Below are 16,082 nucleotides of genomic sequence, written 5' to 3'. Positions count from 1 at the left end.
ACAACCCGCAGCAAATATTCCACCGGTTCACCATCTTCCGGACCTCCAATTTCCACCAAATTTTGTCAGCAGACACGCCTCGATCTGAAGATTCAGGAACTGGAAGAAACAGCACAAACTTAAAGTTTGTAGATAATTTATGATCGACCACTTACGTCATTGTTTCACTCTAATCCAATACCTCTTGGAATTGAATTTCTTGGAAGCGATTACGCTCATAAATTCCTAATTTCTTGGAAGCGATTATGCTCAGAAATTTTATATGTTTTCGTGGTAGCTTTTTCCGCTCCGAAACTAACCATTTTCTTGTTCTCTTTCAGGATGAGTAACCTGAACAAATTGGACTTTGCTCCATTGGGAACAACTGGCTCTGGATATCACAGGTAGGTTCGTGACGTCCGCCAGCATCTCAAGGCAGATGGAATCCTGGATATGATTCTCGAGCCTAGACAGGACGTGATAACTGTTGAGCAAGCTCAAGATTTGGAAGCAAATAGAGCAGCCTTAGAGGAAAATAAGGCGAAAGCCAACATCCTAATGACTCGTCATATGGATGATTCGCTCCAGTACGAGTGTATGAATAAAGAAGACCCCAGAAGGCTGTGGGTCTCACTCAAAGAAAGATTTGGCAACGTCCATGACTCCCTGCTTCCTGACCTAGAAGTGAGATGGCATAGCCTCCGCTTCTGTGATTTCAAGTCAATTCTTGACTACAACTCGGAAGCACTTCGCATTAAATCCTTAATGGAATTATGTGGTAAAGAGATCACAGATGCAATGTTGATTGAGAAGACTCTCTCTACCTTCCCCGTCTCTGCATTAATGGTTGCTAAGAACTATCGAATCGATGTCACTGCAGGACGGATCACAAGGTTTCATGAGCTGGTTGGAGCTATGAATGTCGCTGAAAAGCATGACAACATCCTTGTGAAGAATTATAATTCGAGATCCGTGGAAACAGAGCATATTCCAGAATCCAATTATAGTCGCGCCCCTAAGAGAGGGAGCCAAGAGTGAAACCCTAATCTTAGGGATACTTTTGGTCATTCTGGTCCATATAATCGCTCTACTTGGGAAGGTAACAACCAAAATAGGCGAACACGGAACCGAAGAGGTCAACGTGGAAAGAGAGAGGGAGGCAACGCCTCTGGCCATGTTGGTGGCGCCACCAACATTAAGAGCCATCTAAATGACGCTTTCAAAATGCCTCAATCAATGGAGTCTAAGCAAAGAGATGTATGTTCTCGATGTGGAGTATCCGGTCATTGGGCACACATTTGTAGAGCTCGTGAAGAAATTGTCACCGCCTACAAAACATATTGTGAAGCAAGAGAAGTTCACTATGTGGAACAAGAAGATCAAGAAGATGATCTAGAGTGAAGGGTTGAAAACTACAAATCTAGCTGGGATCAATAGATCGCCAATTCTGTTTAAGTCTTTATTTTTCCAAGAGATGTAATAGGCAATTGTCATATACTTTATAGTAAATGTCATTGGTTTAGTTTTTCTTCACATAGGCTCATCCAAAATGAGTATGATGTCTAGGAAGGTTTTGAGATAAGTGGTACTTAAGCGAACTTTGCTCCACCGACATCTCTCTACTCACCTGGTCATACTTATTTTGGAGTTACCGAAAGAAGTCAAACGACTACCTTTGTTTTGCATTAGCTAGCATTTGGATTAGATTCTCCTAATGGTTAAGAGACAATGATGTACTCTGTTGGCTTATGAATAAAATTTTGAGTTCTTTTCATTATGACTCCATTTTAATTCTGAGCATATTACTTTGTGACTACGATGGCTGGGCCATCAGTATTAATTCAAGGACATGAAATAGCCCAAGTTCCCCTGCCAAATGGCACCTTGATTACTGTCACAGAAACTCTATATGCTCCTAGGGCAAATCGCATCTATGAATAGCCAACGGATTCCATGCGAAAATGCATGCAGAGAACGGAAATGAGTTCCTTTGCAATACCTCTAATGATTGCGAACAAAGGCGCATCTTAGAGAAGTTTATGTGTCTCTGATAGGAGCATAATGTGCAATATTTATATTAATATTTCCTTGCATTTTGTCACGCTATTTCTCTTAATAGAAAGTATTAATGTTTGTTTTATTGTTTTAGGATTCTTGTGGAGTAAAGGAGAAAATAAAGGAGAAAAGATGCATGAAAGGCGAAATCGGGAAATTTTCCTGTGCAGATTAGTTAACTTCGACAGAGCACTGAGAGCAACTCAGAACGAACCAGATAATGATCTTTATATTGTTGAAAATCCTCGGATGTCTAGTTTCCACAGCTTTTTACGGTTCGTCTATATCATTTTTCTAGAAGAAGTTATCCCCGATTTAGTACAGGAAGGTCAAGCTGCGCGTGAATCTGGTTTTTGACGAGAATTTATATTTACATGAAGATTCTAGAGGCTATGACGTCCAAAGGCTTCCCCAATCATACTTGGATACGAATTGGAGATGATGCCTCAATCTTGATGACATGGAATTATTTTATTGGCTTGAAAGTAATTAAATTGTACACCAATCGAAGGAAACCTCAAGCAAATTACAAGCAGAGTTGAATAAGGAAACTAGGGTTGTGTATCTCCTATATAAAGAGCCTCTGCAACACAATGAAGATGACCGCACCCTTCACCTTCTCTTCTATCTCTCTTTCTTATTCCTCCGCCACCATCAAACACTTTATCTCTATTTTTATGTATAACTAAATTACTTTTGTTAGGGGCAAGGTTTGAAGCCCTAAGACATGTTTTTGACATTGTTTTGATTCTTAGTTTTGAAACTACTTTGTTGTGAAATTGTTTATTTGGTTTTGGTTTACAGATAACTCTTGCATGTTTATGTTTTATGAATGCGCACATAAAATATTATGATCATGTGAGTGGGGCTAGAAATAGGTATTTTAATCTCCTAAACGGTTAATAATGCTTGTTTCAATGATAAAATCTATAGGACAATAGGTGAAACCAAATAAAAAGGATTGCATGCTAGGTAGGCGTTCCACACTAGTTTTGCATACTTGTTTCGATCAAACTTCCACATATGCTTAATGCTTAGAATAAATTGTTGATAGGATAGCGTTCTATACCTTGATTGTTTATTCTAAAGGCTTAGAAATGGTGCGTTCATCTTGCTTAAGTAATCTAGGGAAGTAATAAGAACTTATGCAGTGCGTTCACGGTTTGTTCTTGATTGAAACATTTTCATGACTTGGTAATTGAAACTTGGATAACAAATTTGTCTTGAGCATGTTTTGGTGGTGGATTTCCGAATCTCTAACATGCATCTTCATTCATATCATTGTAAATCCCGCATTGTTTTTATGTTTTACTTTAATTTTCTGTGTTACAAAACCTAAAACCCCCCTTGTTACGATTTCATGTTCACTCATTCTTTCATTATTTTCGTATATACTTATATTCATACTTTGATTCTTTATTTATTATGTAATTATTTGTGTACCCTCAATCCCCGGCTTGAACGATCCCTACTTATGCTATACTAACAACTACAATTTTGCAGGGTTAAGTTGAGCGTCTATTTTGGACGTATCAGTCTCTCTAGTGGACTCTAAATCACTATTTGAGCTATTAAATCCAATGAAATCATGAGAGAAGATCTCTTGGCTTTAGACACATATTGGCTTTGTCACGACAGGATAGATCATCCTAGTCATGATATGACGATCCGTCTACTAAAGACTTCACATAGACATCCTTTCTTTCGAGCGAAACGAAGCATGAATCAAAAGTTGATTCCTAGACTAAATGTGACCGCCGCCACTGCTATCCACCATGTTTGGGTGACACAAGGGGGAGTGTTCAAGTAAATCCAAAATATATATCTGGCCCAAACTCTAGGTTACTTGACCTAGTTGTAATAGGGTTTAGAATTAGAGATATTCTCGAAGATATCTGATTAATTGTACGATTATCTTTCCTTGTACAACTCTGATTCTATGTCTTGTAATCCTCTATATAAAGAGGGTCCTATTTTCAATGAAAGTACAACTCAATTCTCTCCCAATTTCAATTTTCCGTAAACACAACATTATGTATTTTAGTAGCATTTTTAGCATTTATGACCATTTTGGTAATCTGTTTACTTGCAACTTATCAAATACTTTGAAATTGTTTTTCGTTCAATTTTCAAAACAATTACTAAACACTCAGCTGCTTCTTCTAACAGCAATATCATAAGTGCTTCTTCTCATAGCACAACAATGCTAAAAGTCCAATAAATGAAGAGGACCAAAAGTCCAAAGGCTAAGATGCCCAACAGCCCACGCGTAGTGTGTAGTAGCCAATATGTAAGTTTCATTCTGCATAAAAAATTGCCACTAATTAATCATTGACGTGATATCGGGCCAGGTAGTATACCGGGGGATATTTAAAAACTGTTCGCAACAATGGCACCCTTTACGCTCACGCCTTCCCGGCACGAGATGGAGAAGGCCGATGGCCAGGGCCAGTGGCTGCTGTTCAGTTGTAACACTAGCATGGTATTGCCGTATTCTGTACTCCAGGGTCAAAACCCATTGAAATCTGTGTCTGCAGGAAATTCTGCTGCTTTGAGCCCAAGTCAGCGGAAACTATGGATGCCCGCCACTTGTTCAATAAAATGCCTGAACTAGAAGCTGAGAGCGCACCCTACAGTCCTACACTAACGTAGATGAGGTACTTGGTGGACAAGGTGACTTAGTTGAACATATTCCTCTCCTTTTCTTTTGTCGACTGCGGTTGGTGTATGTCACTCTCCTCTTGTAAGCGTGTTAGAGTGTTAGACTTTCTCACATATTCCCACTATGAGCGGATTATACGGCAAAAGAATAGCAAATGAACTGAACTTGGACATTGTTTAGTTTGGAAAATTTTAAAAGTCATAGACATGTATAATGTGTTGTCTCATGCTTCTATACTTCCATTTTCTATTTTTCTTTTTGTTCTAGTTTTATAGTAGTTTCCATCACAGCCTCTACTTGTGAAATAGGTATAAGGACCTTCACAGAGGATTCAAAACAGTAGGTTTCCAATGGCTTTGATGACCACCAGAAACACCTCTTCCTCATCATCTTTTCCTTCTCTTTCCTCAAACCCACAATGGAGTGAATGGACATATGATGTTTTCTTAAGTTTCAGAGGTGAGGATACCCGCAAAGGTTTTACAGATCATCTATACGTTGCTTTGGAACGAGAGGGAATTTTCACCTTCAGGGATGATGAAGAACTTGAGAGAGGAAAACCGATTTCAGCAAAACTCTTGCAAGCAATACAAGAATCAAGGATAGCCGTTGTTGTTTTCTCCAGAAACTATGCTTCTTCCAGGTGGTGCTTGGATGAGCTTGTTAAGATTGTTGAGTGCATGAAAGAGATTGGACAGACAGTGCTTCCAGTTTTCTATGATGTAGATCCATCAGAGGTACGGAATCAGACAGAAGCATTTGGAAAAGCATTTGCTGATCATGAAAAAAGGTTCAAGAATAACTTGGAGAAGGTGGAAAGGTGGAGAGCTGCTTTAACTGAAGTGGCCAATCTCTCTGGATTTCCTTTACAAAACAGGTACATAACATCTATGATGAGTAAATTTGATCAAGAACATGATAGTACTTGAGCCTTTTAAACATTGAGTTATTATAATAAGACCCCAATATATTTTGTACTTAAAATAGATTATTTGTGTTCATCCATGAGAAAGCATACACAAAATAGGATTATCAAAACTAGGAAACACATAAAACTCAATGATTAGACAACTTAAATAGAAATAGCTATGTAATGACAATCAGAAACACAGGTGGTGCAACATCTGCATCGCTATCCCTTGGGTGCTGCGGCTTGAGTTGTGGCTGTTTAGTGTTTAGTTGGTCTTGGTGGTGGTGGTGGTTGTTACTTGGGTGGTCAACGTATTTAGAGTGTTGTTTTGCTGGTGTAATGTTGGTGGCAAAGGGCATGGCTTTCGTGAGGGTGTGACCGCCAAAAGTTTTCGGAGCTGGCAAGTAGGTTGGTTGCAATGTATCCTAGGATTTCAGTTTAGAGCCTAGGTTGTCCATCCAGCTAGTCTGCTGGAACTTCTCTCTATGTGGGTTTTTAGTAATTGAAGGTTATCCTAGTATATGAATGGTACTATCCATACCCTATTAGTCATTACTAATGGAGTCATTATCTTCTCTCAGAAAATAGGGATAATTTTTAATGCAATAGTATTGTCCCTTGTTTCCTACTTTTTCTTATTCACTTGTTCTCTGTGCATCAGTTTACTTACGTACAAACCACATAGTAGAAACTGTTTATGTTCTATAATAATGAGCTATTAGTTTAGTACTATGCATAAATAATTGCATAATTTTAATAGCCATCCTTTCTAAAATTTCCTTCACATTACACATGCATTGTGATATTTTTAGTGGTAAATAAGCAGAAAAAACATAAGATTGTGATATGATTTACGGACATATAACTTGTATTAACTAATGTGTACAAACAATGGGATTATAAAGCCTCTGCTCTTACTTGCTCCTAATTGGGAATGAGCCAGAGAAAAGATGAAGTAAAACCAAGTAAATAATGCATTAAGAAAAAAATCCTGACTGCCTGGCTGCAAATAGTAGCGTAGTCTTACGACCTGACAGTTGAACTGACTGCAGGGGCAAAAAAGATGAGTGAAATTTTTGGTTATAGTTGCTGTACAGTTGAACTTGTTGTTAATTTGCAATTGATTATACTGTACCATGGCTGCACCCCATAAACCTTAGTTTTAGCGTGTATGAAAATTGTTCTCTTTGATGACCAATGGTATGGATTTTAGTTTCATTGAAACCACATTATTGTTGATTTATCTAATTCCAAAATTAATAAAACACATGCAGATATGAGTCGGAATTCATCCAAGGAATTGTTATGAAGATAAGAAGTGATTTGGACGGTACCCTCTCAATTGTTTCTAAAGACCTTGTAGGAATTGGCCTCCGTGTAGAAGAAATGATGGAATTATGTTTAGGTATTGAAGAGAACGATGTTGGCTTTATAGGAATATGGGGGATGGGTGGGATTGGTAAGACCACTCTTGCAAGAGCTTTTTATGAAAAGGTCCACAATCAATTTCAAGCTTCAAGCTATCTTAACAATGTTAGAGAGGTTTCAACTAAAAGTGACGGTCTAGTTTCTTTACAAAAAAAACTCCTTTTTGATGTCCAGATGAAAAGTATTACAAGCAAAGGGGATGTTCACATGGGAATTAGTAAGATACAGCGAAGACTGTGTCATAAAAAGGTTCTCATCATTCTTGATGATGTTGATAAATTAGAACAATTGCAAGCATTAGCAGGAAGCAAGAATTGGTTTGGTCGAGGAAGTAGGATCATTATAACAACAAGAGATGAACAATTGTTGATCGCTCATGGAGTGGAGAAAAGATACAAGGCCAGAGAATTAAAAAATGATGAAGCCCTTGAGCTTTTTAGTTGGAAAGCCTTCAAGGATAACCACCCCCCAAAAGATTATATGGAGGTGTCCCAAGACTTTGTAAATTATGCTAAAGGCCTTCCTTTAGCAATTGAAGTTGTTGGACCCTTTTTGAGCGGTAAAAGCATAATTGAATGGAAAAGTTCCTTGAGCAGGCTAAAAGGAAATCTTGACAAAGAAATTATGCGTGTACTTCTAATGGGCTTTGATGGATTGCATGAGAAAGAGCAACAAATATTTTTAGATATTGCATGTTTCTTCAAAGGGGAGGACAGAGATCGTGTGACAAAGATATTAGAGAGTTTTGGTTTCGACCCAATCAGTAGTATAGGTGTTCTCATTCGTAAATCTCTTATCACAGTAATAGGGAGAACATTGTGGATGCATGATTTGCTTCAGGGAATGGGTTGGGAAATTGTTCGTCAGGAATGTACCAAAGAGCCTGGGAAGCGCAGTAGATTGTGGCATTATGATGATGTACTTGATGTTATGCAGTATGATAAGGTACAGCTATATGATTTGACTGAAATATATTAGCTTGAGAGATTCCATCTTTAAGTTGAGAAGTATCTAAATATTCAATAATGTAACATGCTAGTAATTCTATATTTCTGTCATTATTGATATTGAATATTCTTTTAATGCTTAGTATTCTGGGTAACCAGGGAACAGATGCAGTTGAAGGGATAGTCCTAAATGTTTCTCCGGAAGAAAAGGTACAATTGAACGATGAAGCCTTCTCGATGATGAAAAAGCTGAGATTTCTTAAAATTTCAAATGTGCTTCTTCCTCATGGGCTCAAATATCTATCTACTGAGTTACAATATATTGAATGGCATGGATATCCCTCAAAGCTTTTGCCACAAAATTTCCCCTCTAGTAAGCTTGCTGAACTCAACATGTATTGCAGCCAAATTACACATCTCTGGAAGGGAATCAAGGTAACAATTTTCTCTATAATTTGTGGGTTTTGCTATATTAATATTAAATAATTAGGGCTTACTATTCTTTTATCATAATTTTATAACAGGTTTTAAACAAGTTGAAGTCTATTGATCTCAGTGACTCTGAAAGCTTGATTGAGACCCCAAATTTTACCGGGGTCCCAAATCTTGAGATCTTGATTTTTACAGGTTGCAAAAAGTTATCTAAGGTTCACCCATCCATTGTTACTCTCAGACGACTTACTTTGTTAAATATGAAAAATTGTAAGAGTCTGAAGAGCATTTCACACAACATTAGCTTGGAATCTCTTGAAACTTTAATTCTCTCTGGCTGTGCACAACTCAAGAGATTTCCAGATATTGTAGGTGATATGGAATGCTTGTCAAAGCTTTATTTAGATGGGACTGCTATAACAGAGCTGCCATTGTCAATTAATTGTCTAGCTGGACTTACTGTGTTGGATCTAAGCGATTGCAAAAATCTGTTGAGACTTCCAAATGCCATTTGTAGTTTGACATGGCTTAAAAAGTTCACTCTATCAGGCTGCTCAAAACTTCGTAATATTCCTGATAGTCTTGTGGGTCTGGAAAGTCTTGAAGAACTTGATGTAAGTAGAACTGCTATAACACAGATGCCATTGTTCATTGTGTATCTGAAGAATCTCAAAGTGTTATCCTACTCTGGGTGCACAAGTTTATCAAAATCTGTTATTCTTCCAGCAGTACGTGTAGGTACAAGTTTTGATCAACTTGGTGTGTTGGCATTCCCATACAAAACGGGAAAGTATCCTTGAGGTTTAATGGGATTAATATCTTTTATTTATTTAAAGATATTTTTTTTGTGTACAAAATTGTGTTATTGATTGCCTAAGTATTTTAGGTTTTGGTGTTCTTATTTGTTAATTATCTTTAACACAAAAGAAGGTTTCCTTGTAGAAGTGGAATTAGGTTAGAAATATGTTTTATTAGGTTTTGCACGGCATCTATTGAGAGATTGGAGAATATATGCAGCCATATAGAGGACCATGCACGCAAGAATTAGTTGGAGTCTTGCTTGGTGAATATTTGGTATTGAAAGTTTCTTTCCTAATTAAAAGTCAATTAGGGTAGAATCTATTTGTATTAAAAAGATTGGGTTGGTCTTTGATATATAGAGCGCGCAAGAGAGACGGCCTCCCTAGGGGACATTTGAAAAAAAGAGACGTTCATAGAGGGAGAGACCATTGATGCAAGAATTATTTGAGTAGTCTTGCTTGTTTGCTTAAGTGTGTGTTATCATAAGAGTCAAGACACTTGGTCCATGTTTAAGTGTTCTTGATCATTCATTCATATGCATTAATTCTCTCAAGATCAGTAGGGTGACTGTGAAGAAAGAAGAACAAGATTTGAAGATCGTTCAAGTAAAGTAGTTCTAGAAGGAAGACAAACTTTGTATTAGATTTTGTGTGAATCTTATAGCCGAGCTAGTGCTATATAAAGTTTGTAAAAGAACATATCCTTTTCAATATGATGATCTTTATTTTGGGTTCTCAAGAGTAAGAGCCCCGCAGTGTTTTTAATCTCATACTTGAGGTTTTCACTGCGTAACCAAAATCTGGTGTTGTTTGTTATTTTGGTTTCTGCTGCCCAGTAAGGATTGATCACTGCACTGCAATCCCCGTTTTCCAGAAAATCATATTCTGTCCTTGTATTTTCACTTGGTATCAAAGCAGGTTCTAAAGCTTTTTTAGTTGATCCGTGGTCAAGGATGGAACGTGAATATAACAGAGCCTCTAGTTCTATAAATTGCCCGCCTTTGTTTGATGGTGAAGACTATTCACAATGGAAGATTATGATGGGGGCTTTTCTCTACTCTCAAGATGAAAACATGTGGAATATAGTTGAGAATGGATGGGAACACCCAACCAAGGCAGAAGAATCAAAGAAAGTAGAAGGGTCCTCTGCAAGGGTTCTCAAACCTAGGAAGGAATGGACAGAAGAGGAAGTTCGTGATAGAACTTGTGACTTTAAGGCAAGGAATTCACTATTCACAGCTTTGTCCAAGAAGGAGAGGATGAGAATTAGCCACTGTGACACAGCCAAACAAGCTTGGGATCTACTTCAGGTTACTTATGAGGGAAACAAGAAGGTTAGAGGTCAGAAGCTTCAAAGACTCGTATTGGAATTTGAGAACATGACCATGGGGGAAGATGAATCAATTGATGATTTTCACGCTCGACTTCTCAATGTGACAAACCAATGCCGTAGCCTTGATGATCCATTTGAGGAGCACCGAATAGTCAAGAAATTTCTCAGGGCTCTTCCTTCAAAATTTCAAGCCAAGCAAATTGCCATAGAGGAGACTCATGACCTGGACACCTATTCTCTTGACGAACTGATAGGTAATCTCAAAACCTTTGAGATGAGGATCAAGCCCGAGAAAAAGGTAAAAAATATTGCTTTCTCTTCTGTTAAAAAGAAAGATTATATTGTTGATGATTCTGTGGATTTAGCTTTGTTGACAAAAGAGTTTAAAAAAATTTTAAAAAACAAATCCTTTGGAAACTCTTCGAAAATTTTGCCTAACAAACCTAAATGCTTTGAGTGTGGTGGAATTGGTCACCTTGCTGCCGATTGTGGCAATAAAAGGTATAATTTGCGTGGAAACAAGGCTCTAAAATCTACTTGGAGTGATAGTGATGAAGGCTCTCAATCTGAGGATGAAGAGGTAAATCTTGCTCTTACTTCTTCTCTTAATATTGATTTTTCTGATGGTTCTGACTTGGAAGATGATACTCTTGATGAAGAAACAAATGAAAAGTGTAAGCAATTGTATAATGCTTCCAAAATTGTTCTTCGAAAAAATAAAAAACTTGAAGAAGAAATTGATTCTTTAAGAGTGGAAAAGATGAAAATTGAGCAAAAATTTGATACTTCTTTAAAAGAATGGGAAGAAGAACGTACTGACCTTGATGATAAGATTAAAGTTTTGCAGGGTGAAGTCAAATCTCAAAATTGGGACAAGGAGCATGATGAGCTTATAAACAAAATCAAAATTTTGCAGGTTGAAGTCAAGGCTCAATCCACTTTGAATGTTTCACTAACCTTTGAAAATGAGAAATTGCAGGATGAGTTGTTTAAAGTCAAGGAAAGCTTCAACAAATTCTCCATAGGATCTGAAAAGGTCTCCAAGATGATAGGATTTGGTAAAACTCACGGCAACAAAGAAGGGTTAGGGTTTGAAGGTGAGTCGTGCAAGCCTTTGACCTTTGTAAAAGGTGTGGAAGGTGAAAATTCGCTGCGTCAATCACATGCTTCAGAAGACATTGATTCTGGTCCCAAATTGCCCAAAAGACCAGAACGTAAATTGGACCTTCAAACCTATAAAAAGGTTGCTCAGGTAAGTCCTGACAAACTTTGTCAGCCCAGGTATATTCACAACTCCAAAAACTTTGTTCCTACTTGTCATTATTGTGGAAAATTAGGACACATACGTCCTAGGTGCAATATGCTTCGCAGGGTTACTCAAAATCAGAGGAAAACGATGGGTATAAACTCACATGCCTCGCTGCAAGCTGAGTTGAAAGAGGGTCTGAATCTGATCGCCAGGATTGCAAAGCTGGCTTCAATCCCCGTGAATCTGGAACCAAAAACGAAGCAGAAGCAAATCTGGATTAAAAAAGGTTCAAATAATCGTTTTTCTACTCATATGGATAATCTTGATAATATGCTTGAGCGTGCTTTTGTTCCTACTGATCACAAATTGTCTAATTTGTTTACTAGGCCTTTAGACATACCTCAATTTGAATCACTTAGAAGCACCGTTGGTGGATGCTCTAAGTATTGATACTCTCACTTCATTTGATCCATTTTGCATGCATTCATGGTGTATGTCTTCATGATAGTATAGGTGCATTTTCTTTATGTCTCTGCATTGTTAGTTTCAGTTTCTGGAAATTTAGAATTGAAAAATAGTGGTTTGTATCCCCAAGTGTCTGACAGATTATTTTGAACTTAGATTGACAAGGGCCATACTCTTTTCTTTAAATCTGTGTGCAATAAGGTGCCTAGCACGTTTTGAACTTGTACTTACGTCACTCTGTAATTGTGAGCTTGAACAACATATTCTCTACAATCTTGAAACCTCACATGCACACATACTCTAAGTGGTGGTAAGTCTTAATTGATGGTTGGCTTGTTCTCATTGCTCATGTACGAAATTACTCTTGTTCGTTGCTCCTTGATATAAATAATAATAAATAAATAAAAAAAATATATGTAGTTGGTTAATGGAGCATGGCCAGGCTATTCCCAAAGTAAACAGGCCTCGGTCGTGACGAACGATATGAGGATTGGGAAGAAACGGGAATGGTTTGGTCACCCCGGTGGATTGTGAAACTATTGACTCGAGTAGATGTGCTCTTTGGGATGTTCTTGTTACATCTAGTACCCTAAAGTCATCTGACTTGGGAGCTGCTAGCATAATACTCGTTACATGGGTCGTAGTCTTCTTGAGCAAAAATGTTACTTTGTGTGAAAGGCAAAAAGAAAAAATTCAAAATCATGCCCACACGGTGTTATAAGGGGGAATAACGTTTTTGTGCTTAGATGTGTTTCGTATGTGAGCTTTGCTTTTCAGGTCTCCACAAATATTACACACCCCATCTTGAGATATGTTCACTCTTCACAACAAGAGGTATAGAATACTCGACCACACTCTATCTTACCTTGTGATTGTCGGAATCAATTCACTCGTGTGAACTTATTTTGTTGCACTCTTGTTTATGGTTAAGTGGTATTGCTCTTGTTGGAAAAGCTATGCGAATTAAATCTGTTCTTAGCATTTGGATACAACCCACTCATTGTGTGTTTGCATTTCATTCTTGCATCTTTCATAACATGATTACACTTAGGGGGGGTATTAATACTTGGACTATCTTCCTCTGATTGATTCGACTTGGGCTAGTGTCTACTGTGCCCCATCTATTTGTGATCCTCCTTCTGCATTGCTTCCGCTACGTAAGTTACCTTTGACATTCCTATTCAAAAAGGGGGAGAAAGCAGATTCATAACTGTGATAACATTATTCTATCATAACTGTGATAACATTATTCTATCTTATGCATTTTACCAGTGTGTGATAAGTGTTTCAGGAATGAATGGATGAAGAGTTGTGATGTTCCTCCTGTACTTGTTGAGGGGGAGAGTTTGTCCTAATCTATGTTTTGTATAGGAATGCCAAAGGGGGAGATTGTAGGTACAAGTTTTGATCAACTTGGTGTGTTGGCATTCCCATACAAAACGGGAAAGTATCCTTGAGGTTTAATGGGATTAATATCTTTTATTTATTTAAAGATATTTTTTTTGTGTACAAAATTGTGTTATTGATTGCCTAAGTATTTTAGGTTTTGGTGTTCTTATTTGTTAATTATCTTTAACACAAAAGAAGGTTTCCTTGTAGAAGTGGAATTAGGTTAGAAATATGTTTTATTAGGTTTTGCACGGCATCTATTGAGAGATTGGAGAATATATGCAGCCATATAGAGGACCATGCACGCAAGAATTAGTTGGAGTCTTGCTTGGTGAATATTTGGTATTGAAAGTTTCTTTCCTAATTAAAAGTCAATTAGGGTAGAATCTATTTGTATTAAAAAGATTGGGTTGGTCTTTGATATATAGAGCGCGCAAGAGAGACGGCCTCCCTAGGGGACATTTGAAAAAAAGAGACGTTCATAGAGGGAGAGACCATTGATGCAAGAATTATTTGAGTAGTCTTGCTTGTTTGCTTAAGTGTGTGTTATCATAAGAGTCAAGACACTTGGTCCATGTTTAAGTGTTCTTGATCATTCATTCATATGCATTAATTCTCTCAAGATCAGTAGGGTGACTGTGAAGAAAGAAGAACAAGATTTGAAGATCGTTCAAGTAAAGGAGTTCTAGAAGGAAGACAAACTTTGTATTAGATTTTGTGTGAATCTTATAGCCGAGCTAGTGCTATATAAAGTTTGTAAAAGAACATATCCTTTTCAATATGATGATCTTTATTTTGGGTTCTCAAGAGTAAGAGCCCCGCAGTGTTTTTAATCTCATACTTGAGGTTTTCACTGCGTAACCAAAATCTGGTGTTGTTTGTTATTTTGGTTTCTGCTGCCCAGTAAGGATTGATCACTGCACTGCAATCCCCGTTTTCCAGAAAATCATATTCTGTCCTTGTATTTTCAGTACGCCCAAAAATGAGCTTGTCGTTACCTTCTTCATTTTCAGGTCTATGTTATTTAACTGATCTAGACTTAAGTCACTGCAACTTATTTGATGGAGCAATCCCTGATGATCTGGACCGCCTATCTTCATTGAGAAATATGTTTTTGAGGGGAAACAATTTTACAAGCATGCCTAAATCCATCTGTCGGCTTAATAAGCTTATATATCTGTCCGTGAGAGATTGTAGCAAATTGCAGGCACTGCCAGAGCTCCCAACAAGCATAAAATTTGTTTGGGCAGAAGGTTGCACCTCATTGAGAAGTGATTCTGATCAATATGAAGTTTGGCCTTCAAGTGAAGAAGGACAACTTCGTATTATTAAGCGCTCAATATCGCCTGCAACTTTTATTCAAATGTTTGATTTACAATTTGTATCATGGCTCCAAAGATATCATGAGGTTAACTCTCTCTCTCTCTCTCTCTCTCTCTCTCTCTCTCTCTCTCTCTCTCTCTCTCTCTCTCTCTCTCTCTCTCTCTCTCTCTCTCTCTCTCTCTCTCTCTCTCTCTCTCTCTCGTTTACTAGACTTTAACGTCTTTTGTTCAAAATAATGCAGTTAGAAGGAAGAGCACCGTTGAAGATGGCACATGGTTTTTCATCAACTAGCATTATTCCAGAGTGGTTTAATATTCAAAGCAGCAGCTCTTCTATAACAGTCCAACTTCCTGCCCAGATAGATGATAAAAGCAAGCCGTGGATTGGATACACCATGTATGTTAGTTTTCTAATCCATGAAAGTTTTGATACTAGTTGTGGCCTCAAAGTTAAGCACGAGTTTGATTGTTATTTGCATACCAATGAAGGTCCTCTTCGTAAACAAACGTTATACCATGAACTAAACGTTAAGAACGTCCCATTGAAAGTACTAGATGGAACTAATTATGAAACAATATTTTATCTCAATGAATTTAACTAAAGAAAATTCGATAACACGACACGAAGATTTGCTAACGCAGTGTAAACCTCTCCACTGAGGAAACTTCACTGCGTGGCTTTTAACGTAGCCAACACGAGAAGAACAATCCAATAATAAACACAAGAGTTTACAGAACACAAGTAGTGTTGTTCATAACAAACACTTTCTCTTAGCAACAAATGCTAACTTGTTTTACAACCGTTCTAACTCTTAATTCAACATTCTAGACAATCAATCTTCGATCTTCCTTTCACTCAATTGAATCACCGATCTTGAGAGTGAATGAGGAAAATTATGCAATCTCACACATGAAACAAGTAAGGAGGGTTTTTAGAAAAACGATTTGAACAACACACCTAGTTCAAAATAAAATAATTTCTACCATCAAAAAAACCCACCCAAACTTTAGTTTTGAAACCTTTTTATAAGGGAGAATAACTCCCCCTCAATCAAATCTTTTCTTAATAATTAATCAAGATAAACAAGGAAAGGTTTAAAACAGTTTTTGA

The 16,082-nt window shown here is 37.5% G+C and overlaps 1 protein-coding gene across 3 annotated transcripts; it reads left to right on the top strand.

The window, feature by feature from the left end:
* The first annotated feature begins 4,814 nt into the window (after window positions 1-4,814).
* On the top strand, window positions 4,815-15,515 carry LOC133735489 (disease resistance protein RUN1-like). 3 transcript variants are annotated; one of them, XM_062162897.1, is made up of 7 exons: window positions 4,815-5,573; window positions 6,881-7,979; window positions 8,141-8,416; window positions 8,506-9,027; window positions 14,663-15,057; window positions 15,214-15,368; window positions 15,461-15,515. In XM_062162897.1, the coding sequence occupies exons 1-5, from the start codon at window positions 5,047-5,049 to the stop codon at window positions 14,675-14,677; spliced, it is 2,439 nt and encodes an 812-aa protein (XP_062018881.1). In that variant the 5' UTR covers window positions 4,815-5,046; the 3' UTR covers window positions 14,678-15,057; window positions 15,214-15,368; window positions 15,461-15,515. The 3 variants fall into 3 exon arrangements, with proteins under 3 accessions (XP_062018881.1, XP_062018880.1, XP_062018879.1); XM_062162896.1 differs by having other exon boundaries at window positions 15,214-15,509; XM_062162895.1 differs by lacking the exons at window positions 14,663-15,057; window positions 15,214-15,368; window positions 15,461-15,515 and having other exon boundaries at window positions 8,506-9,437.
* The last annotated feature ends 567 nt before the right edge of the window (window positions 15,516-16,082 follow it).

The sequence above is a fragment of the Rosa rugosa genome, chromosome 3 (assembly GCF_958449725.1).
Source record: "Rosa rugosa chromosome 3, drRosRugo1.1, whole genome shotgun sequence".
Classification (NCBI taxonomy): Eukaryota; Viridiplantae; Streptophyta; class Magnoliopsida; order Rosales; family Rosaceae; genus Rosa; species Rosa rugosa.
Note: the sequence above shows the minus strand (reverse complement) of the source record. Positions and strands in the feature narration are given on the sequence as shown.